The following is a 24280-nucleotide window of genomic DNA, read 5'->3' as shown; positions in this document are numbered from 1 at the left end:
AAAACACTCCTCTTTGCCTTGGTCACAACTGTCCTCTGTAACACCTTGAACTGAATTCTGCTGAACTGGGCACATGAGGATGTGGAGTTGACTCTATAAAGGGCCTCTCTCCAAGTCTCGCTAGTGAGCATGGGGCCCAGTTCACTCTCCCATTTTACCGTCACTCCGTTCAGTGGGAGGGATCAGACCAGCGAATGTGGCAATATAAGACTGAGGTAGATTCCCTTCCCAGCTGAGCCGAGGACAGAATCCTCTCTAGCAAGGAGGAAGGTGGAGCCAGGGGAAAGGAAAGGTGTACGGGTGAAATAGCGAACTTGAAAGTAGCGAAAAAGACTGGAGTTGGGCACCTGAAATTTTTCCACTAACCCTCTGAAGGTAGCAAATCTACCTTCCACGAACAGGTTACAAAAGCTTGAATAATTCTAGGCTTATTAGGCTGGAATAATTCAATTTGTGGAGTGAAGCCAAGTTGTGGACCACCCTGACCAGGAAGTAACGAAAACTTGTACTAGAGGCAGAAGGGCAACATGCCTAAATGGGCTCGTCTTCCAGGGGAATTAACCGGAAAACATTCACTCTTGCCTAGATTTAATTTATAGCCAGAGAAGGAGCCTAAGGTATTAAGTGTCTTCATTATGCCATCGATGGAGGGAGTTGGGTCATGTATAAAAGTAGGTCATCTGCAGAAAGAGATACCTTATATTCCACCCCTTCTGGATTCACACCCTTCCATTGATTGGAAGCCCTCAAGGCTACAGAGAGCAGCCATATTGCCAGGGTGAAAAAAAGTAGAGAGAGAGTGGCTATCTCTGCCTAGTGCATTCAGGGGGAAGTAGTCTGAATATAAAGTATCCGTGTGAACCGTGGTGGTAGGGATATTGTATAACAAATATCTAAGAAACAGATTTATAGCCAAATACAAATCTTCCAAGAATCTCAAACAAATAGTCCCTTTCAAATGTTGAATGCTTTATCTGCATCAAGAGAAACTATCAACTCTGGCTCGGGTGTAGGTGAGGGGTAAGTATAACATTTAAAAGGCAATGTATATTCGCTGACAATTGACGGCCCTTTACTAAAGCCTGTTTGGTCCTCAGAAATTATGCTTGGAAGGCATGGCTCGAACCAGAGCGCCAGAACTGCAGCCGTTCCCTCTAGCTTCCCAATAACTTGTCACGTATCTGCTCCCAGGGTCAGCTACATGACTGCCAACGTCGAAGGCCATCTTCTTGAAGACGAGAGAGTGGCGGTGCTGATCAACATGCCCAACCCAGAGTGGAACACCTGCCCCACCCATCCCTTCCTCAGCCTCGTCTGATCTCCCAGCTTCGGGTGTGTCTCCTGAAGAAACAGAGCGTCTGCCTTCAAACTCAAGTGTGCGAAAACACGCAACCAACCCTTCTTTAGTTAGCTCCCACCCCCGGTCCGCATCTCACACTGTTCCAGGCCCACCCCAAGATGTCAGCCGCCATCCCTCCCTGACCAACTGTGCCACACCAACCGCACCCACGTCAGCATCCCTCCCTCCCCAACTCACACCCGATAACCAAAGAACCAACCCCCACTACACTCCTGTTAACTAGCCCAACCAGCTAGCATGGTGGCCCCCACACAGGACCTCTGGCTACCCCTCACCTCCCTCCAATCCACTCTTCAAATCCCATCCCCCCAAACAATAAACATACAAGAAAAAACAAAAGGCACACTCACCCTCTCCGATCTCATTGCCATAATCTTCGCCAATCCACCCACCCTGTGTGCCCACATTCTATACACAGCACAACACCAAAGTTCAATGTCCTTACACTCCTCCCAGTCTATAGTCTCTCAAAGTCCTTCACCTCCTCCGGCTAGTCAAAATAAAATTATTGGTTTTGGTGTGTGACCCACAGCCAAGCGGGGTACAGAATCCCAAACTTAAACACCTTCTTGTAGAGGGCAGCCTTATCCGATTGAAACTGGCGCTCCGCTTGGCCAGCTCCGCTCCCAGGTCCTGAAAAATATGCAACTCGTTCTCCTCCCAGGTTCACTTCTTTTTCTGCCTCGCTCACCTCAATCTTCTCTTTGTCAAGCAGCCTCACCACCATCGCCCTTGGCGGTTCCCCTGCTTGCGGCCTCCTCCTCAGCCCTGTGCGCTCGGTCCACCTCGAGACGACGGTCATAGACCCCCTCTCCCATCTGCTACTCCAGCATGTTTGCCATATACTTTCCGGCTTTCACTCCTTCAATACCCTCGGGCATCCCCACAATTTGGAGATTTTGCCTCCTGGAGTGGTTTTCAAGATCCTCCAACTTCTCCCTCAGCATTTTTTGACTGTTCTTCACCATCCCATCTCTGCCTCCAGCGAGGCCAATCGATCCTCATGTTCCCCTACTGTCTCGTCCATCTTCTGGATTGCCAGGCTCTATGCCTCCTGCCTCTGCTCCACATTTTCAATTGCCACCCTAGGCGGCTCCACCACCTTATTCAGGTCCTCTGAGGCCTCCGTTCTTTGCTGCTGGAACTTGTTGTTCAGAAAGTTCACCAGCTGCTCCGTAGACCACTGGGCGGGCAGCGCTGACCACCCCACTCTCTGCCATCTTTCTCCTGTGTCGAATCTCTATTAATCTCTCAGTCAAGCTGCTGCCTTTTGCTCGTTACACTCCTCGTCCACTAAGCCATAAACTGGTCCCACCAGAGGAGTATTACATTCCCTCAGTACTCATGTACCTTTTGCCATCAAACACCCCTCAAATCTGGTGGGGAAGGACAAAAAAATCCATCTCAAGCGGGAGCCACCAAATGTGCGACCACTCACTCCATGACCACCACCGGAAGTTCCCAGTTTACAACTGTTGATTGTTTTGACAGCTGGGAAATCAGATATGGTTGACTTGTCCGACATGATTGACTCAGATTCATACAGGTCACAATAATAGGATTTTAAAACTGTATCGACCTGGAGACGGGCAGAAGCGAGGTTGCCGCCGGGGTTGAGTATCTGGGGGAAATTGCACGAGAGGTCACTAGAAGACGACTGGCCTTCTCTCCATACTTGTAAAAAGTACCTCTGGAGCGCTGTATCTGACATACAGCGTTAATGGTGGTCAAACGGAGTCTGCAACTTGCATATAGATCTGGAGTGGGATCGGGTGAGTACTGTTGATTTATCTCTGAAATGGATTCCACCAAGCTCTGTTGTTCTAACTTCTTCATCTTTAGCGTGCTATAACAAATAACACCCCCCCCCCCCCCCCCCCCCCCCCACCACCTTAAGGACGGCCTTAAGAGCCTCCCACAACATGGAAGGGGAGATTGAGTTTGACCTATTTAATTTAATGTATTCGACAATAGAGGTGGACAGACGCTTGCAAAATGTATTTTTTTTTAAAAATTAGACAGCAAAGTAGTATCTATTCTCCAGGGTGGGCATCGGGTGCAGCTGGATTCCAGCAACAGATCAACAAAGTGTGGGGCGTGGTCTGAGATTACAATTGCTGAGTACTCAGTCAATGTGAGGAGAACCCCATCTAAAATGAAAAAGTCAATGCAGGAGTACACATGGTGAACAGGAGAGAAAAAAAAAGAAATCCCCGTCATTCAGATGCAAAAAACACCAGGGGGTCTACCTGCCCCCCCCCCCCCCCCCCCCCCCCCCCACCCCCTGAGCCATGAAAGACAAAGCCCTGACCACCCTCAATGGGACAAAATATTTGGGTTTAGAGCGATCCAATTTAGAGTCCAGAAGACAGTTCTGATCACCTCCTAAAATTCAGATCACCTCCTAAAACAACATGTTGAGAGTCGAGATTGGGGATGGAAACGAACAAAGAGTTGATGAAATTTGTCTCATCCCAGTTAGGGGCATAGACATTGATGAAACTACTGCGGTACACAATATGGAACCACAAACAATTATATATCGACCATTGGGGTCAGCCATAATCTGGGATAGGGAGAATTGGACTCTTATTAATTAAAATTGCCGTGTCCCTGGCCCTGTTATTGAAACTAGAATGGAAAATGTGCCCAACCCATCCTTTGCGTAGCCTGGTCTGATCCTTAATACATAAATGGGTTTCTTGCAAAAGTATAATATCAGACTTTAGTCTCTTAAGAAGCGTGAATGCTCTCAACCGTTTTACAGGGCAAAAATCCTAATGTTCCAGGTAATTGATGCGACCATTAATTCATACGAAACAGAGTGTAAATGTAAACTGTGGCTTTAATCGACTAGAACAGTGCCTGCCTGCGACTGCTCTGCTACTGAGAGCCGCCTACAGAGCTACTGCTCTTTATACCTCCCTTCAAGGGGAGGAGTCAGGGGCAGAGCCACAAAGGCACCAATATGATACATCACAGGTGATACCTTACAATGGGCCATAGGTGGAGCCCTCATGGGCAACAGCGTGGTACAGTTACATACATGGTGAATGGCTACTACAATACATTCACCACAGTAATCAGTCGGATTAGTGGTCTCCAACCACCACTGAGTCAGTCCTTCCCAAAGAGAGATATTAAACAAGGGGCACTGATAAGACAAAGCAAGAAGATCCACTCAAGATGGCCTCCAAGCCAAGTCAGGTGACTCGGCAGAGAGACCAGCAGACACCATCAGCAAAGTAAAACTATAACCCACACCACCCCCAACCCCCAACCCAAAAGGTACCATTGCAGTTGAGCATGACCACACCCTAAAGCAAATGAAACAGGGGCAAACAATAGTCTACAAATAGCAAAACACAACTAAACACAAACGCTAAGCTAATTTTTGAAACTCTTGTTATGAGCTGCAGAGGACCCTTTAATACCACTCCAGTTAACTAACACACCTTGTTAGCAGGGAGACTCCCAAATGGAGAGTAAAAACATATTTATATCTTAGAGAACCACACTGGTGACTTGCCACAGCAATTGATAAAAATAGGTTAATGTAAGGAACAAACAGCAGAATTCCTCATAAGTGCAATCCTACAGAAGCTAAATAAATTTGGCATGTCTGCATCAACTGTCACAGACTTCTACAGATATGTGATAGAGAGCACCCTATCCGGCTGCATCATAGTCTGGTATGGCAACTGCTCATTTGGTTTAGCTCACTGGGCTAAATCGCTGGCTTTTAAAGCAGACCAAGCAGGCCAGCAGCACGGTTCGATTCCCGTACTAGCCTCCCCGGACAGGCGGCGGAATGTGGCGACTCGGGGCTTTTAACAGTAACTTCATTGAAGCCTACTCGCGACAATAAGCAATTTTCATTTTCATTTTCAACTGCTCGGTCCAAGATCACAAGAAACTGCAGAGTGTGGTGAACTCAGCCCAATGCATCACACAAGCTTGCCACTCCCACATTGATTCTGTATACACCTCCTGCTGCCTCAGAAAGGCAGACAGTATTATCAGATACCCTCCCACCCAGGCATTGCCTTCTTCCAGACCCTTCCATCAGGCAGAAGGTACAGAAGTCTGAAGACCCGCACATCCAAACAGAGGAACAGCTTCTTCCCCACAGCTACAAGACTCCTCAACGACTCCCTCTCGGACTGATCTATTCCCCGTAAGAACACCATTCACTGCGCCCTATGCTGCTCTTGCTCATGTATTTGCTTTGTTTGGCCCCTTGTTCCGCACTGTAACCAATCACTGTTTGTCGATGTACCATTTGTCAATGTTCTCGGTTGATTATTCTTTTGTCTACTATGTACGTACTGTGTATGTTCCCTTGGCCGCAGTAACAACTTTTTACTGTACTTTGGTACATGTGACAATAACTCAAATCAATCAGTCAACAAAAGTACACCCAAGCAAACAGACATGAAACAAAATGAAAAGTACGCATACAATGAGCCACAGAACAGTTCAAACAATGCACAAATTGTTCTTCTGGACAAAGAGTCAGCATCTCCCAGCGAGTCAGAAAAAGTCTGATGCCTTGGAATGTTAGACGAAGGCGAGCTGGATGAATCATCACAAACTCAAGACTCCACTCTTATACAGGGTGGATTTCACTCCATTAAAAGCAGTTCTTTTCTTGACTAGGTCACCACTCCCTGGTACAATCTGACACAGTGGCCTTCCCACATAAAATGTCAGTGCTCTCTTGCCCATTAAAGTACCAAATCCTCTTTTCAACTGTGGAATCTGGCGATCACTACAGAAGGAGGATCTCCAGAGCGAGGCTTAGGTTGAAGTATCGAAGTGAACAGTGGGCCCGGTCTACTTCTGGGGGAGATGGAAGTACAACCTCACCCGCCATCTTGTGGAACAGGTCTGAGAAATTAGGTTGAAGTATCGAAGTGAACAGTGGGCCCGGTCTACTTCTGGGGGAGATGGAAGTACAACCTCATCCGCCATCTTGTGGAACAGGTCTGAGAAATACTAAGTAGGTGTGCAGCCTTCAAGCCCCTCTGGTAAAACCATAAAATGGGGTCTTCTAGATCTGTTCTTCAGGTCATTCAGCTTAGCTTTTAATGTTCTGTTATCTTCAATTATAGAAGTAAGGTCAGTCTCCAAGAAGGTGATCCTATCACCATGGTCAGACATTGCAGTCTCCATTCCCTTGATTGTGGCTCCATGAGCTTAGACGGTCTTGCTGGTGGTTTCAAAAGCTAAACGAATGGGAGCCATGGCCTCCTCAATTGATCTTTTAAGATTCGCAGACAAGCTTTGTTAATACGACTTTGAGCTCGACCACCAAAGTTTGTGTGCGTGCTTTAGCCGTTAGTGGGTGGTTCGCCATGATTCGAGGGAGGCTTCAGAGTCTGTTGTCAAGATTCAGGCCAATTCTTTTCTACATTTGCCTTCCAGGTGAGGGAACTCTACCAAGCCAATTTCCAAAATTTCTCCGAGAAGTTGAAGACCCATGGCACCGGGAAAAAGGTCAGGGGTGGGATTCTCTGCCAACCTGCAGGGTGGACCACTCCGGGTTCGGGCTGCCCTGAAGGCAGAGTGTTTGGCGCCGTGCCAGTCGGCGCGGAAGGGCTTGGCAAAACGGCAACCAGCGCTGAAGGGCCTCCGCCGGCCGGCACGAGTTGGCGCATACGCGGGAGCGCCAGCGTGTGCTGGTGTCATCCCAGCGCATGCGCAGCGGGGTTCTTCTCCACACCGGCCATGGCGGAGGTTGACAGCAGCCGGTGTGGAGGGAAAGCATGCCCCCACGGCACAGGCCCGCCTGTGGATCGGTGGGCCCCGATCGTGGGCCAGGCCACCGTGGGGGACCTCACGCTCCCGCCAAAACCCCGGCGCCGGGGAATTCGGCAGCCGGCGGGATTCACACCCACCCCGGTGATTCTCCGACCCGGCGGGGGGTCGGAGAATCCCGCCCCAGGGTTTCAGCGGGAGCCACCTCACGCAGATCACGCGACCAAATAATTATTTTTAATCCCCCAACTGGAAACACAAATTTTAAAAATAGACTTTTTTAAAAAAGACAGTGAAAGTGACTTGAACTCATAGCCAAGCTAGCGACCCAATTTACATTACTGCACATTCCACATTCTAACCTCATTGAGATGACATATCTATAAAAACCCAAAGACATGACCTCAGAGGAATTTGAATGAACCATATTTCCTATTCCATTGGCACAATGTCCAGATACTCAACAAGGTAGAGACAAACCATCAAGGGGCGGCACAGTGGTTAGCATTGCTGCCTCACGGCACCGAGGATCCAATTTCAATCCTGGCCCTGGGTCACTGCCCATGTGGAGTTTGCACATTCTCCCAGTGTCTGTGTGGGTCTTACCCCCACAACCCAAAAGATGTGCAGGTAGGTGGATTGGCCACGCTAAATTGCCCCTTAATTGGGGAAAAATATTGGGTACCTTAAATTTAAAAAAAGAGAGACAAATCATCAAGCTTAATCTCTTGGAAAATGGAACTCTGGCTAAGAGCGGGAATTCCCAGACCTGACCTAATCAAGTTACAATTAGAATACACAATGTTTGAATAACTGGTCAGAGTGGGTGGTCACATGACATGCCAATCTTTTGTATGTTTTTAGCCCATGTTTTCTCAACAGAATTGAAGACAAGCAGCTGCGAAGCTAAGAGAGATCCTTCCTTCCATTCTCTCTTCCTCCAACTTGCAAGCATTTGGTCCCTTTCTGATATTGTTTGACTCTCTCTCCTTATGCATTTGACAGAGATTATAAAGAAAGAATTCAACTCCACAGCACGGTAGCACAGTGGGTAGCACTGTTTCTTCATAGCTCCAGGGTCCCAGGTTTGATTCCTGCTTGGGTCACCGTCTGTGTGAAGTCTGCACGTTCTCCCTGGGTCTGCGTGGGTTTCTCCTGGGTGCTCCGGTTTCCTCCCACAAGTCCCAAAAGACATGCTGTTAGGTGAATTGGATATTCTGAATTCTCCCTCTGTGTTTCCGAACAGGTGCCGGAATGTGGCGACAAGGGGCTTCTCACAGTAACTTCATTGCAGTGTTAATGTAAGCCTACTTGTGACAATAAAGATTATTAACTGGATCTCTAGAAGAACAAATAGATCATCCACCTGCAGTTTTAAATGGTCTCAATATTGAAAGCAAACTTGCTTGGGTGACTTGGCTGGCCTCAGATCCAATCCAGTCTGAGGATAGCCAAGTCACCCAACTACAGGCTGTGAGTTCCAATTAGCTTTTAGGGACTATAATTTGGACAACCATCCCCACTTGTGTGTGTGGGGGTAAGTGTAGATCATTTTAAGTATAATAAAGCTAACCTTTTCCATTGTTAAACCTCTAGGAAATTTATCCTACTGGTTATTTTGTGATAATTGTGTGTAAACAGTTAAGTACTTACTGAATTGGCAAATATATAGTTTTCAAATTAAATACCTTTTGCAGTCAAATGTGGGGAGGGCAAAGAGGGGAGTCATTCAACCTCGCCTCAATTGGTCAAAACTACATGTTGAATTTGTACTGATAGTCAGGTGGATGCTTTTCTTAACCAACTTTATAAAACTGAAGTGTTTCGATAATGTCACAATATAGGCTTAAAATGTATTTTTTTTTCATTGCGCTTTAAGCTCCTATTTAAAACTTAAAATCTGACATTTCTACCTTCCCTCAGTCAAGGCTGTAGCAAGATACAATTATTTACAGTTAAAGATTGGCTCGAGTAGGTAAAAATGAGGGAAAGAAAAAGCTACACATCACTATCTCCTGAAAAGTGTGACGGTTTGAACAAATCCGGGCTCAAATTTAGAGAATTATTAATCATTGACCTCTGTTTCAGTGGAACCATATCCCAGGATACGTTGCTGTCTGCTGGTGAGGCAGTCAGTCAAAAAAATAAAATAAACAGGCATTTAACCCAACACTTTTTCTTTTGAACACTCATTAATGTACTTACAATGTCATAAATGTCCTGGTCTTCCTCTTCTGCTAATGTCAACAATGCTATTAGTGGATATCGTGTTCGAGGGAGATTCCCAAAATCTTTAATTGTTAAATATTTAGGCAGCTGAGAGAATTTTTCACCATCATTTTGTTTCTCAATACTAGTGCAATATGTTAAAGAAAATAATTCCGAAAATGTAGTGCCGGTTCTGAAATTGTAATGTTACAAAACAAATTCTTACGTCATTTTCTTCTCCACAGTTTTTTCTAAATCAAACAATTTGTTGCGATACCTTTTCCTCAAGCTTGAAGACTAGGGAATTTGGGTCACAAAGTACTATATAGCTCATAAACTAACACTAATTCCTTAACTGCATGAATTACTTCATAGCTACATAACATTCTGCCATGGTGTTGTATTCCATCCAAAATGTGAAACTCACAACGTCAGCCAAGAGAGTTAAGCCTCGATTATTTAATTGAAAAGCAAGTGTGTATTGGTCGCTTGGAATCTACAAACATGTAAAATGATTAGGTTCCATGTACAATATTTGGGATTCTCATAATCCAGTTTCCCAGTGTTGTGAAAGCATGACAGCAGAGAACAACTGTTGTTAGAGTTTGTTGAGCAAGGTTGGTTGCATATTACAAGCTTGAAAATATACTTTTTAATCAAAGCAGTAATTTTTAATCAAATTGGCTCTTACAGGTTAGTAAATACCTTTTATTTCTTTTGACTTCCTAAATTGAAATAGCACATGCAGACTTTTCTAACTTACCTATTTTTGTGCTAAGTTGAGATCAATAAATTTATATCCCGTTCCCTGATAACCCCATGCTCAATGACCTACATGGGCTCCTGATCAATCAATATCTTGATTTTAACATTCACATCTTGGTTTTCAAATCCCTCCCTGGCCCCACCCCGTCCCTATCCACGTAACCATCTCCAGCCCCACAAACATTAGAGATGAATGTGCGCCTCCTATTCTGGCCTCTTCTACATCCTGACTTTAATAGAGCCACAACAGGTGAATGTGCCATCAGTGGCCTTGAGCCCAAGCTCTGGAACACCTGTCCTATACCACACTCCCCCTCTGCCTCATTTTCCTCCTTTAAGAATCTCCTTAAAACCTACCTCTTTGACCAAGCTTCTGGTTATCTGACCAAATATCTCTTGTGGCTTGGTATCATACTTTGTTTCATAATGCTCCTTCCTGTGAAGCACCTTGGAACATTCTATTGTATTATGTTGTTGCTGTTTCTGCATGCCATCTGAAATTAATGTCATTCACAATTCTGACAGTTACACAACAGACTCAGTGACTTGTTCATCAGAAATGAAAAAAAGGATACAGAAATGTCTCTTGATGGAGATATTCTCTATCTATTGCTTCTTCTAGTTTCTGTGGCACCTTTATTCTGAAGCCGTAAACATGTTTTTGTAATCCTTCATGAAATTTATGAACACTGCATCCCCAGTAAATAGTCAAAATACATTTCTCTATGCAATGAGATTTGAGGCTTATTCCACCTGCAAAGGCAATGCAGAATTAGTTTTCAGAGATAACAAATTAAATCTAAAGTATTTCCATTACATAGACAAGCTCATTGAGAAGCACACTAAAAAGCTTACAGACAAATGAATTTTTGAAGACATATATAAAGTTAGTACTTTCCAAAAAAATCTGATTTGATTTTGTAATCGATATGGTGGACCTTGTTCCTATCTCACATATCACTGAAGGTGAAAAAGTTTGTTATTCTTGACATATTCTAACACTATTATCTCCAGTGTGTAGCAGTCAGTGGATATGATAATGATGGCCACAAGCAAATGCATTTTCAATTTCTTTTTAATATAAAAGAATCAAGAAAATGCATCGCTATACCTTCGATTATTAAAAACATACAAGAATAATAGAATTAAGTGGCTGGCGAGCTGACAGTTTCTCGGTAATATTGAAAAGAAAAAAGTGAGGCAAGTATTCAAGTTGGAAAATGGGATGGTCATTTTTCAAAAATGCCCAAAATTTAACACATAGAACATAAGTAGAAAACATGCATGGCAGCCATGACCAGATGGTAAAGTACAAAATAGTGGACAAGTCAGGAAGATAGTACAATGCAAGAAAACCCTGAGATGGAGAAAAATAAGACACTTAGGTTGACATTGGAGAGAGAAATAAGGGATGAAGAGAAGCCTCAACATAAACCAAAATAAAGAAAGGCATTGCAAAGTTCTGAAGACAATATTATGTTAATTAAATTGTTTTTCTGTTTTAATTATCTGTTGTAGATTTAAAATATGGGTGTGATTTATTCATTAAATAAATTTACAACAAAGTTTTGTATGTGTCGATCAGAAGTAACAAAAAGGTTAATTTACAAAGTGATGTAAAAAAAAATTCAATGTGAAATCATTCTTTTAAAAACACAGACCTGAAAATATTAATAAAAGGAACAAAAATATATATTTCCAGGCTAACTGACTCAGGGTCTAAACATTTACTGTTAAAGTCTCATTATAGAGTACAGAACACTGACGCATGGACCACATCCATGTTACCTGTAAAAACAGGAGGTTCAATGTTGGCATGTAATATTTACTCTTCCAATGAGTATGAAAAAAATGAATACGTTCTTTGACAAACTGTTAAACTTACTATTTTTAGAAGTGCTCTGGTTGGAAAGTAATCATCTGACCAAATAACAAGTAAGCAAACGTGCAACCAAGTTACCCCACACCTTCAGAAAATAGGTTGTGAACACAGAGGAACTTTTGATAGCATTTCAACCCTTTCTACAGCATCCCTCCTCCACTCACCCCTCTCCCCTCAACTATATTCAGCTTTCTTTCTCTGTCAGCCCACAAAAGAAACGTGGTAAAGATGGATCTTCTCACAGGCTGACTGATAAGTGATGATCGCAATAGGTCAATGACAAATCATCTTGATCAATTCCCCACCTCAAACAACAAAAGCAAGACCTGGAATCCAACATTGGTTCTGCAGTATCGCCTGTTTCCTCCTGCCCTTCCCTCTTACTTTTCTCTCCACTTTTCCTGAAGGGATGAGTCATGAAGAGATACAGTTCTTTTGTTACTACCACCCCATCCATTGCATTCTAATATCTAGCAGCCATTTTTCACATTTAAATAATCCCAACCCTGTCCTCACCTGATATTCCTCCATTCCTGATGTTAGTTTACACCCAGCAAGACCAAACATAGTTGCTTTATTAACTTTAAAGATGATCTTTCACAACTGTTTTGTCCTTTCATCACCCTTTAAATCATGTACAAATTGTTAACCCAACTATTCCTTGCCCAATATTGGAAGAAAAATTATATTTTTTCCTAACTAACTTTAATGTGCTTGATTTGTATTTAATATACATGGTGGACGGGATTCTGTCATCCTGAGGCTAAGTGTTGACGCTGTCGCGTTTCTCGACGGTGTCAACACGGCCTCAGGATCAGCAATTCTGGCCCCTACAGGGAGGCAGCATGGCACTGGAGCGGTTCATGCTGCTCCATATGCTGATCCCAGCGTGAACTGGATGCCGCGGGATCGGCACATGCGCAGTGGCACCGGTGCCAACGTGCAGATGCGCAGTGCCTCCCTTCAACTTGCCATCCCCGACGCAACATGGCGCAGGGCTACAGGGGCCGGCGCGGAAGAAAGGAGGCCCCCACCCAGAGAGGCCGGCCCGCCAATTGGTGGGCCCTGATTGCGGGCCAGACCACATCGGAGCTCCCCCCCCCCCCCACTGGGTCGGAGGCCCCCCTCTGGGGTCGGATGCCCCGTCTCCCCTCCCCACAGGCCACCCCCCGACCCTTCCACGCCGAGTTCTCGCCAGCTGAGAGCAGGTATGGACGGCGCCAGCAGGACTCCGGTTTTTTATGACGGATGCTCGGCCCATCACGGGCCAAGAATGGGCGGAGGTCGCGTAGAGTGGCCCCCGTCTGGCGCGCGCCAACCATGCCAGCGCCAATGGCGTGATTTGCGCCAGTCGCGGGGATCCTCCGGCCCGGCCCTAGGCTGAGAGAATCCCGCCCGCTGTGTCCAAAATTGCACCAATGTCTATAATAATTACATTAACAAGATTGAACTTGATCTATAATGGTCAACTGCCTAGACAAAAGTCACAATTGATTTTCAATCATCAAAATCTTTTTAGCATTAGAATACAAGTGTAATATGTGAATCTGGTTATATATCTCACAAAATTCAATAACTCTTTGTAACTGCTGCCACATAAGCTGACAGTGTTGCTCAATCGGCAAACCAAATCATACTGCTGTGATGCACAATTTCATTCTGGTTGTGGGATCAGCTTTTTGATGCTCAGCAAGATGAAAATGAATGAATTTCTATTCCCAGCAGTTTGATTTCTGATAATTCATCTTCTGCATAATTTTAACAATGCACTTTAATCGAGAAAAGGACGTGGATCTTCAACTGCTCACGCATAACACTTATTTTTGTTATATATCCTTACAGTCAGTCAAAATTGCAGTTAATGCTGAATTTAGTTTTATGCTGTGGCCTCAAGAGCACTAGGAATTATGAAGACTTTCCGAACTCATTTCACTTAAGGAAATACAGTCAGATGACATTAAGTTCAACATTGTAGAGAGGTGGTAGCCTATCGACAAGCTCAATCCAAAAGATTTTTTTGCTTTGGACACAACTCCATCTCCAGATCATCGGCTTTGTTTGTGGAGAGGATCCAAATTTATTTACCTTGGGGTGAAGCCAAACAGGTTATTTACAGGGGAACTCTCTTGATGTTCTCCTCTTCTGCTTAACATCACATTCGTCGAGGGCAGCACGGTGGCGCAGTGGGAGCACTGCAGTCTCACGGCACCGAGGTCCCAGGTTCGATCCTGGCTCTGGGTCGCTGTCCGTGTGGAGTTTGCACATTCTCCCCGTTTGCGCGTGGGTTTTACCCCCACAACCCAAAGATGTGCAAAGTAGATGGATTGAACACGCTAAATTGCCCCTTAATTAGAAAAAATGAATTGGGTACTCTAAATTTTTTTAAAATCACATTCGTCAAGCCGTGCTTGACTAAATTTAAAGCTACCATTTCTGAGGCCTTCTGAGTTTCATGTCCATACTATTAGGAGAATATTAAATACAAAGATTCAGAAACTATTCTGAAAAAATGTTGAACAACAAATTAGGCTGTACAAGTTAAAAAGGAGGTTTAGCTTAGTCAATCTTTATTCTTTGGCATCAAAGGTTACTACACAAAATACGAGTTTTTCAAAATGGGGGTAGCATAGAATCCATTCAGCACATCGAGTCTGCACCGACCCTCCGAAAGAACACTTTACCCCAGACCCACTCAGCTGCCCTATCCCCGTAACCCCGTGCATTCCACCTAATCTGCACATCTTTGGACTGTGGGAGCACCCACACAGACACAGGGAGAACTCCACACAAAGAATCATCCAAGCCTGGAATCGAACCTGGAGCCCTGGCGCTGTGATGTAGCAGTGCTAACCACTGTGCCATATATTAGCACAGATTCTGGATTGGTCAGCCAACAGGAAGCATAAAGGTAAAGAGAATAGGTTAAATGGCTAATTTTCAGGTGGGCCGTCTATACGTAGTGGAGTGCCACAAGGATCAGGGCTGAGGCCTCAGATTTACAATCTATAAAATGATTTGGATGAAGGGACCAAACGTATGGTTTTTAAATTTACTGATAACACAAAAGATAGGCAGGAAAGTAAGATGTGAAGAGGGCATAAGGTGTCTACAAAGGGATATGGACCTGTTTAGCGAGTGGGAAAAGAATTGGCAGATGGAGTATAATATAGGAAAAATGTGAACTCATCCATTTTGTTTTTTGTCATTTTTTCCAATTAAGAGGCAACTTAGCACGGCCAATCCATCTACCCTGCACATCTTTGGGTTGTGGGGGTGAAACCCACACAAACACGTGGAGAACATGCAAACACCACACGGACAGTGACCCAGGGCTGGGATCGAACCCGGGTCCTCAGCTCATGATGCAACAGTGCTAATCACTCTGCCACGTGGCTTCCCTGAACTTGTCCACTTTGGCAGGAAGAGAAAAATAGTATACCATTTGAATAGAGCAAGATTGCAAAGCTCAGTGAGAGAGAGATCTGGGTGTCTCATATACCTGGTGATTCATGTACCAGGGCACATGAATTAGGAAAGGTTTGTACCTAGATACAGGAAGTGATCAGGAAGCTAAATGGAATGTTGTTGTTTATTGTCAGGATGGAATATATAAGGTTTTGCCACAATCATGCAGGAAGCATGTTAGCACAGTGAGTAGCACTGCTGCTTCACAGCTCTAGGGTGCCAGGTTCGATTCCCAGCTTGGGTCACTGTCTGTGTGCAGTCTGCGCGTTATCCTCGTGTCTGTGTGGGTTTCCTCTGGGTGCTCTGGTTTCCTCCCACAAGTCCCGAAAGACGTGAAAATTTGGTGAATTGGACATTCTGAACATGTATTAACACATACAAAGATCACTACAGCCATCTCTCTCAATTTGCTATCTTTTCATTTGCTCTCTCTGTCATACATATACTCTTAGCTCTCTTAAAATACTTATGCCTCACTGTCTCACTATCAGTTATTTGGAGGGAAAAGGCTTCTTGGTCCTAGTTCGTCTTACTTTCTTAGCTTCACTACTTTCAAGTAGGCCAGGTTTGGAATGTCTGCCTCCCATTGTTTTTAAACCACACGTCTAAGTCTGATTTTTCTGCTTCCATGTGACCACAAACACTGCAAACAATGCAATTTTCCCAAATACTCGCTGAAGAAAGCATTAATCATTACCAAAGTTATAAAATGCAAATGTTGGAAGTTTACAGACTATCCATGGAATTGGTGTACATAAATGCAAACATATAAATTGTTTATTGATAAATCTGTCACCTGTACCAAGGTACAGCGAAAAGTATTATTCTGCGCACAGACCTGACAGATCCCTCCATACAAAATACATAAGTACAACATATAAAAAATGATTAGAACTGTAAAAAAAGGAATAATGCATAAAAAGATTAATTTAGAGAAGAATAGGCGATTTGGCCCCTTGAGTCTGTTCTTTCATTTGATAAGATTATGGCTGATCGGATTGTGGCCTCAATTCCACTTTCCCATGTCCATCTAACTCAGCCTTAAAATATTCAAGGACTTTGCCCACTGCTGTCTGAGGAAGAGAATTTCATAGACCGACAACCCTCTGAAAGAACAATATACTCCTACCCTTTAGCACTAGGGGTTTAAAAATAATCTCCACAACAGGGTCTCTACTTCCTCCCTGTCAATTCCCCTCAGGATATTGTGTTTCAATAAGATAACCGCTCATTCTTTTAAACAGGTACAACTTTTCCAAATAAGACAACCCTTTCTTCCCAAGAATCAATCAAGTGACCCTACTCTGATCTGCTTCAATGCTATTGTATCATTTCTCAAGTAAGAAGACTAAACTGTACACTGCACTCCAGATGTGGTCTCACCAATTATATTTTTTAATAATCTTTATTGTCACAAGTAGGCTTATAGAACATAGAACAGTACAGCACAGAACAGGCCCTTCGGCCCTCGATGTTGTGCCGAGCAATGATCACCCTACTCAAACCCACATATCCACCCTATACCCGTAACCCAACCCCCCTTTAACCTTACCTTTTTTAGGACACTACGGGCAATTTAGCATGGCAAATCCACCTAACCCGCACATCTTTGGACTGTGGGAGGAAACCGGAGCACCCGGAGGAAACCCACGCACACACGAGGAGGACGTGCAGACTACGCACAGACAGTGACACAGCTGGGAATCGAACCTGGGACCCTGGAGCTGTGAAGCATTTATGCTAACCACCATGCTACCATGCTGCCCGTTAATGCTTACATTAACACTGCAATGAAGTTACTGTGAAAATCCCCGAGTCGCCACTTTTCCGGCGCCTGTTTGGGTACACATAGGGAGAATTCAGAATGATCAAATTACCTAACAGCACGTCTTTCGGGACATGAGAGAACCTGGACCACGGGAAAATCTGGCGCAGACATATTTAAATAAACCGAATGGCTCACTTAAATATGTTAATCTGAATCTCACCCAGTGAGGGAGAGATCCAGATCACGATGCCTCGCAAGATTTTGTTCAATTTCGTGTGGTGTTTCGAGCGTCGCAAATCTCACAAGAGGCCTCTCGCAAGATTTAACGGCCTTGCTGCATCACCAGGTCGGGCACGACAAGGCTGTTAAACCGCGCCACTGAATCTGATCCACTTCTACAGGTCCAAAACTGACTTCCAAACGAAGGCAGCATATGAGAAACCACGTTCAGTAGAAAGCCTCAGATCAATTCGGTTTTACTGCAGATTCATTACAACACGAGGACGGTGCATCGCCATGCCAAAAATTATCCAAGTAGCCCATCAATTTGGACCAGAAATTGCTGTAATTTCACTCATGTCATGGTGAACGATGTTAACTAGATCTGCAAATGTGTAGAAGACTGCGTGCCAAAGAAGGTGGGATGTACGTTCCCCAACCGCAAACCATGGTTTAATTAGGAGATTGACCCCTTACTGAAGGCCAGGTCTGAGGCGTTCATGGCAGGCAACTCTGACCTATGCAAGAAATCCAGGTATGACCTCTGCAAAGCCATCAGGAATGCTAAGAAACAATAACAGAGCAAGCTAGAGTCACAGACTAACGTCACGGACTCTCATCAGTTGTGGCAAGGCTGAAACAACATAATGGGCTGCAAAGCGAAGCCGAGTAGAATCTCCGGCAGCAGCGCACCCCTCTCTGATGAACTCAATGCATTCGATCCTCGGTTCGAGCAGGAAACCATCAGACCGCTGTCAACTGCTCCAGTAGCCTCAGAAACATCCATACCCACCGTCACAGCTTCCAAAGTCAAATCGGCCTTCTATGAAGTGAACCCTCGGAAAGTGACGGGTCCTGAAGGGTTCCCTGGTCCTGCACTCAGATCCTGTGCGGACCAGCTTGCAGATGTGTTTGCGGACATCTTCTACCTCTCCCTACTCCATTCCGAGGTCCCCACCTGCTTCAAAAAGATCACATCAGAGCAGTTCCAAAGAAGAACCAGGCAACGTGCCTCAACGACTATCGTCTAGTGGCCTTGACATCGATCATTATGAAGTTCTTTGAGAGGTTGGTCATGAGGCACATCAACTCCACACACCCAGAATGCCTAGATCCACTATAATTTGCATACTGCCACAACCAGTCCACAGCAGAAGCCATCTCCCTGGCACTACACTCATCCCTTGAACATCTCGACAACAAGGACTCCTACATCAGACTCCTATTCATTGACTACAGCTCCGCCTTCAACACCATAATCCCAGCCAAGCTCATATCAAAACTCCAAAATCTAGGACTTGGCTCCTCACTCTTCAACTGGATCCTCGACTTTCTGACCCACAAGCCACAATCAGCAAGGATAAACAACATCACCTCCTCCACGATAGTCCTCAATGCTGGAGCCCTGCAAGGCTGTGTACTTAGCTCCCTACTATGTTCCCTATACATACACGACTGCGTGGCAAAATTTGGCTACAACTCCGTCTACACATTTGCTGATGGCACGACCATAGTGGGTTGGATCTCGAACAATGATGAGTCAGAATACAGGAGGGAGATAGAGAACCTAGTGGAGTGGTGTAACGACAACAATCTTTCCCTCAATGTCAGCGAAACTAAAGAGCTGGTCACTGACTTCAGGAAGCAAAGTATTGTATGTACCCCTGTCTGCATCAATGGGGCGGAGGTAGAGATGTTGACAGCTTCAAATTCCGAGGTGTGCACATTACCAACAATCTGTCCTGGTCCACCCATGTCGACACTACGACCAAGAAAGCACAACAGTGCCTATACTTTCTCAGGAAACTAAGAAAATTTGGCATGTCCACATTGGCTCTTACCAACTATTATAGATGCACCACAGAAAACATCCTATCCGGCTGCATCACAGCCTGGAATGGCAACTGCTCGGCCCAAGACCGTAAGAAACTACAGGGAGTCGTGAACACAGCCCAGTCCATCACATGAACCCACCCCCCATCCATTGACTCTGTCTACATCTCCTGCTGCTTGGGAAAGCGGGCAGCATAATCAAAGACTCCTCCCACCCGGCTTATTCATTCTTTCAACTTCTTCCATCGGACAGGAGATACAAAAGTCTGGGAACACCCATTAACAGATTCAAAAACAGCTTCTTCCCCGCTGATACCAGACTCCTAAATGATTCTCTTATAGACTGATTTGATCTCTTCACACATCTTCTCTACTGAGTAGAACTACACTCTTGTATGCTTCACCCAATGCCTGTGCCTATGTGTTTACATTGTGTATTTATGTTTGCCCTTTTTTTTATTCATGTATGGAATGATCTGTCTGAACTGTATGCAGAACTGTACTTTTCACTGTACCTCGGTACACGTGACAATAAACAAATCCAATCCAAACGTTGTATCTCTGTTCAAATTGCATTTAAGTTGCTAGAACATTGAAGCAATAACAGCACAGAATGTCAATGGCATCATCTGAGACATTATGAAAAAAGAAACGCAGAAAGGAACAACAGTAAATGACTGAGGGAAATTGGGTGATTCAGAGTCAAATTAGAGACAGAATGAGAAAGAGAGCGCTAAAGAGAGTGGATTGAGAGGGAGAGTTACAGAAAAAGAGACAGAAAGGAGAAGTGAAAACAAAAACAGAGCAAACAGAAGAACGGGTCATCGTAGCCCACTTAGGAATTGTTGCATTGCCTCTTGAGCAGTTAATGAGTGAATAGTTGAGTAGGTATTCAAAATGTACAAACATTTTTCACCCAAGAAGTATAGAACCTGTGGTTCCAGGCATCTATCAGGAATCAGTGGAATGGTGTTCATAGAAATTCAGGAGTTGTTAAATTAAGAGATCAAGGTCCATCTACTTTGCTTGCTAAATCTTTTATTAACCAACATGATATAATATTAATGGAGTTGTTAGCAAACAGTCTCTTATCAATTAATCTACAACAGGCCAGGACACGAGGCAAGGACAACCCCAGTGGTGGAGAGCTTTGGAAGCCAGCCATGGATTCAAAGTCGCTTCTTTTTTCCCTTTTCTAAATTACTCAGTACATTGTAAAATTACTTTCCAAAATAAGTCTACCTAATTTGCATTTGAACATCAAAAGAGTTTTGTTAAATTACTGTCTTCCAACCTGACAGAGACCAGCACAGAAATACTGCCAATATAGATGAAAAGCTTTAAAAAGTCTTTATAAACAATACCTAGTGCAGTGATATCCCATAACTTTTTTATAAAAAGTATTTTTATTCAAAATGTTAACATTTACAAAACAAGACAGAAACATTACACCCACAAATACAATGAACCCTGCACCAACCCCCTCCCCCAACAGTTGACTGTAACTAGCTCTCCGAAATGTAAAACAAACAAAGCTCATCTCCTGTGGAACCCCTCATCTGACCCCCCTTAGGGCAAATTTCACCTTCTCAAGATGAAAGAACTCCATTAGATCCCCCCGCCACGCCGAGGCACAGGGTGGAGAAGCTGACCTCCACCCTAACAGAACCCGTCTGCAATGTGGAGCAATCAACGAGGCGAAGGCTAAAACATCAGCCTGCAACTTCGGCAGGTCCGATACCCTGAATGTGGCCGTCAGGGGTCCTGGCTCCAAATCCACATGCAGGATCGCCGACATGGTGCTGAAAAATGCACCCCAAAATTTCCCCAACTTCGGGCAGGAGATATCCTATAACTTAACTGTTCTATTTCTGGGCCTCAGATTGAGAGTCATGTCAGGATCATAAATTGAGTCAGTAACAGAGTCCTTAGGGCTGGTAATGCACGTGATGAATAACAGCAGCAAGAGTGATTTGCCATTAGCAACCAAATTTCAACAATTTTATGACTTGCAGTGAACTTCAATAAGATTTTCATAGTATGATGGGAATTTTTCAAATTTGTCGAAGCTAATTGCGGTGATCACCCAGCAATTTGTGGAAAATCAGATTTCATGCCATTCCTCCTCTTCACCCCAGATTGCTGGATCTTTCCAGAACTAATAATGCATCATCAAATTTAGGCCTACTTTTCGTGGCCAGTTTGTGGTGTGATGGTGCCAGGATTTTATCATCCACTCATTGCCCTATGCAAATACTAATTCCAGACTTTACACAGTATTTTCAATCTGAAGTTCAACAATGGTCATAATTCTAAAGCACCAGGGATCAGAACTAATCCCTCAAGGACGTTTGGCTGAACAAACAGCGCTGCCATCAAATTAAAAATGCCGCAAAACTGCACCTGGCCAGCTTTGCTGCAGGGCAGAGACGTTAACCAAAACCCAACCCGTAAAACTGCACCTGGCTGGCTTTGCTGGACGGCAGAGACGTTAACCAAAAACCAACCAAAGGGAAACAACATGCAACAAAATAGACGCCGCGTGGCAAAATTACTGCGGATGCTGGAATCTGAAACAAAAACAGAAAACGTCCGAAACTCAACAGGGATCAGAGGTTATGGGGAGAAGGCAAGAGAATGGAGATGAGAAAAATATTAGCCATGATTGAATGACAGAGCAGACTCGATGGGCTGAGTGGCTTAATTTTGCTTCTATGTCTTATGGTCTGACAGCATCAGTGGAGAAGCGGGGCTACGTTTCGGGTTTGGACGCCTTTTGGACATAGTCAGTGGGCGCGATTCTCAGATCGCGGGACAGAGTGTCCGCGCCGTCGTGAACACCGTCGTGTTTCACGGCGGCGCGAAACGGGCGCGAGTACTAGTGATTCTGGCCCACTGACGGCGCTGGAGCGGTTCATGCCGCTCCAGCCTCACTTCCTGGTGCACACTGGGGACGGCGCCAACGCGCGCATGCGCAGTGGCGCCGCAGCAACCCACGCATGCGCAGTTGTGCCACACCAACCTATGAATGCGCAGAGGATTTCTTCAACGCGCCGGCCCCGACACAACATGGCGTGGGAGTTCAGGGGCCGTCCGCGTAATAAAATAGGGTCGGGGGCGGAAGATGCCGGACCGCCGATCAGTGGGCCAGACCCCATCGGAGCCCCCCCCCCCCAGTGAAGGAGCCTCACCACCCCCCCCCAGGCCGCCCCTGACCCTACACGCAGAGTTCCCACCGGCTGCAAGCAGGTGTGAACGGCACCAGCAGGTCTCTGCCGTTTCCGCGCAGCCGCTTGGCCCATCAAGGCTGGAGAATCGGTGGCCAGGCCGCGTACAGCGGCCCAGGACCAGCGCCACACCAAACGCGTCAGCGCAAATGGTGCCGATTCTCCGCTCCTCAGAGAATCGCCTGCCGGCGTCGGACCTGCGGCACGGGAAAGAATGGCACGAATGCCGATTCTTCCATATGCAGGGCATGGGAGAATCCCGCGCAGAGTGTTGGTAGGCGTTCCGGCCAATAACAAAGAACGTTTGGAGACATTAGATTGCCTGCTTCAGCCAAATCAATCTGATTGGGGATGCTGTAGGAAGTGGGAAGTGTTGTGAGCACAGTTCACTGACAGGTTATATGTCGCTCAGAAAAAGAAGCGGATGTGAATACCAGAGCCTGTCAATTATGGTTAAATATTTCTAGGACGGGGCAAGGGGGCTGAACCACGTTTATTGCAGCGTTACTGGTAGAAAATTTAAAATATATATATATATATATATATTGGACAGAGTTAGTTACCTGTGACCGATGCAGTGGCGGAGTTTATAATTTCCAGCGTGAATGGGTTTTTCACCTGCACCATTCTTTTCCTCTGCACCCTGTCCCTCGACTCGGTCTCCTCCGAATTCCGGATGATGACAGGAATGTCCCAAACAAACCTGGTTTGGGAACATTGTAAACAAAAAGGGAGAATGACAAGTGACCCGTTCATTCCTGTCAGACACCACCACCCCCACCCCTCGGCTTTTATTCACACGCAGCACCTTTCATTCCGGCACTTACCATCCCAATATCACGGCGGTGGTTACGAAAAAGCAGAGGAAGATGAGGGTAATGTAGAAGAGCGGGGAATATTCGTACAGCATCACCAGGAAGACCGCAGCCATCGGCCTCCCAACAAGCGCCGGATGCTGCCAGCAACGGCAAGCGCGGAGCGACAAACCAGGAACGCCCGCCCGCGCGTCCCTCCCTCGCCCTCCGCCACAGCCTGGCCGAGTCCTCCCAATGCCGCCTGTCCTCAGACTGATCCTCGTCCCCGCGCGGTTGGTTAAAGGACCCTCGCAGCAAAGTAGGTGACTGGCCTCGGGCAGGCTGTGGGATCAAACCCCACTTTAGAACTCAACCAGGACACAGGAGGTGACCATTCGGCCCTTCCTGTCCATACCTGCTGCCCGCCGCAGCTTTTTCGATTTTATTTTCAACTTAGAGTACTCTGGTGATCCACTGTGTAACTGTGTGTACCTGTATTAGGGGATGTACAGTAGTACCTATACTACAGGTACGCCGGTAGCCCCTGCCGGCTAGCTCCGCCCACAAGGAGCCATATAAATATGCAAGACTTCTGATCAGCCATTCTACCAGCTGCAGTCGGAGGCCACACATCAGACTGTAATAAAGCCTCCGTTGTACCAATCCGAGTCTTTAGTACAATTGATAGTGCATCAATTTATTACAGTCTGATTTTCTGCATTATGGACATCAGGATCAAACCAGATCGCTTGCAGCTGGATCCGTACTCGCCAAACGCCAGAAAGGACTTTAATCACTGGCTGGCTTGCTTTGAGGCCTATATCAACTCAGCGACCCCCGCGCCGATGGAAGCTCAGAAAATCCAAGTTCTCTACCTCCAGGTTGAGCTCCAGCGTGTTCCCGGATGCCCCGACTTACGCAGACGCCATGGACCTCCTTAAAGAAAACTACGCTCAGAAGACGAACGCTCTATTCGCAAGGCACGTACTCGCCACTCGC

General features: G+C 45.4%; 1 protein-coding gene across 2 annotated transcripts in view; it reads right to left on the bottom strand.

The window, feature by feature from the left end:
• cgrrf1 (cell growth regulator with ring finger domain 1) overlaps positions 1–23497 on the bottom strand; it is a 33618-nt gene extending 10121 nt beyond the window's left edge. The window contains exons 1-4 of one of the 2 annotated variants that reach the window (XM_038779242.1): positions 23315–23497; positions 23051–23202; positions 10669–10846; positions 9326–9473 (exon numbers count right to left, since the gene is read on the bottom strand). In XM_038779242.1, coding sequence (XP_038635170.1) covers positions 9326–9473; positions 10669–10846; positions 23051–23202; positions 23315–23418 — 582 coding nt within the window. In that variant the 5' untranslated portion in view covers positions 23419–23497. The remainder of the gene's footprint in view (positions 1–9325; positions 9474–10668; positions 10847–23050; positions 23203–23314) is intronic. The other variant, XM_038779250.1, reaches the window with a different exon arrangement.
• Positions 23498–24280: the final 783 nt, after the last annotated feature.

Source organism: Scyliorhinus canicula, chromosome 2 (assembly GCF_902713615.1).
Source record: "Scyliorhinus canicula chromosome 2, sScyCan1.1, whole genome shotgun sequence".
NCBI classification, from domain to species: Eukaryota; Metazoa; Chordata; class Chondrichthyes; order Carcharhiniformes; family Scyliorhinidae; genus Scyliorhinus; species Scyliorhinus canicula.
The sequence above is the reverse complement of the archived record's forward strand: the minus strand, read 5'-3'. Positions and strand labels throughout refer to the sequence as shown.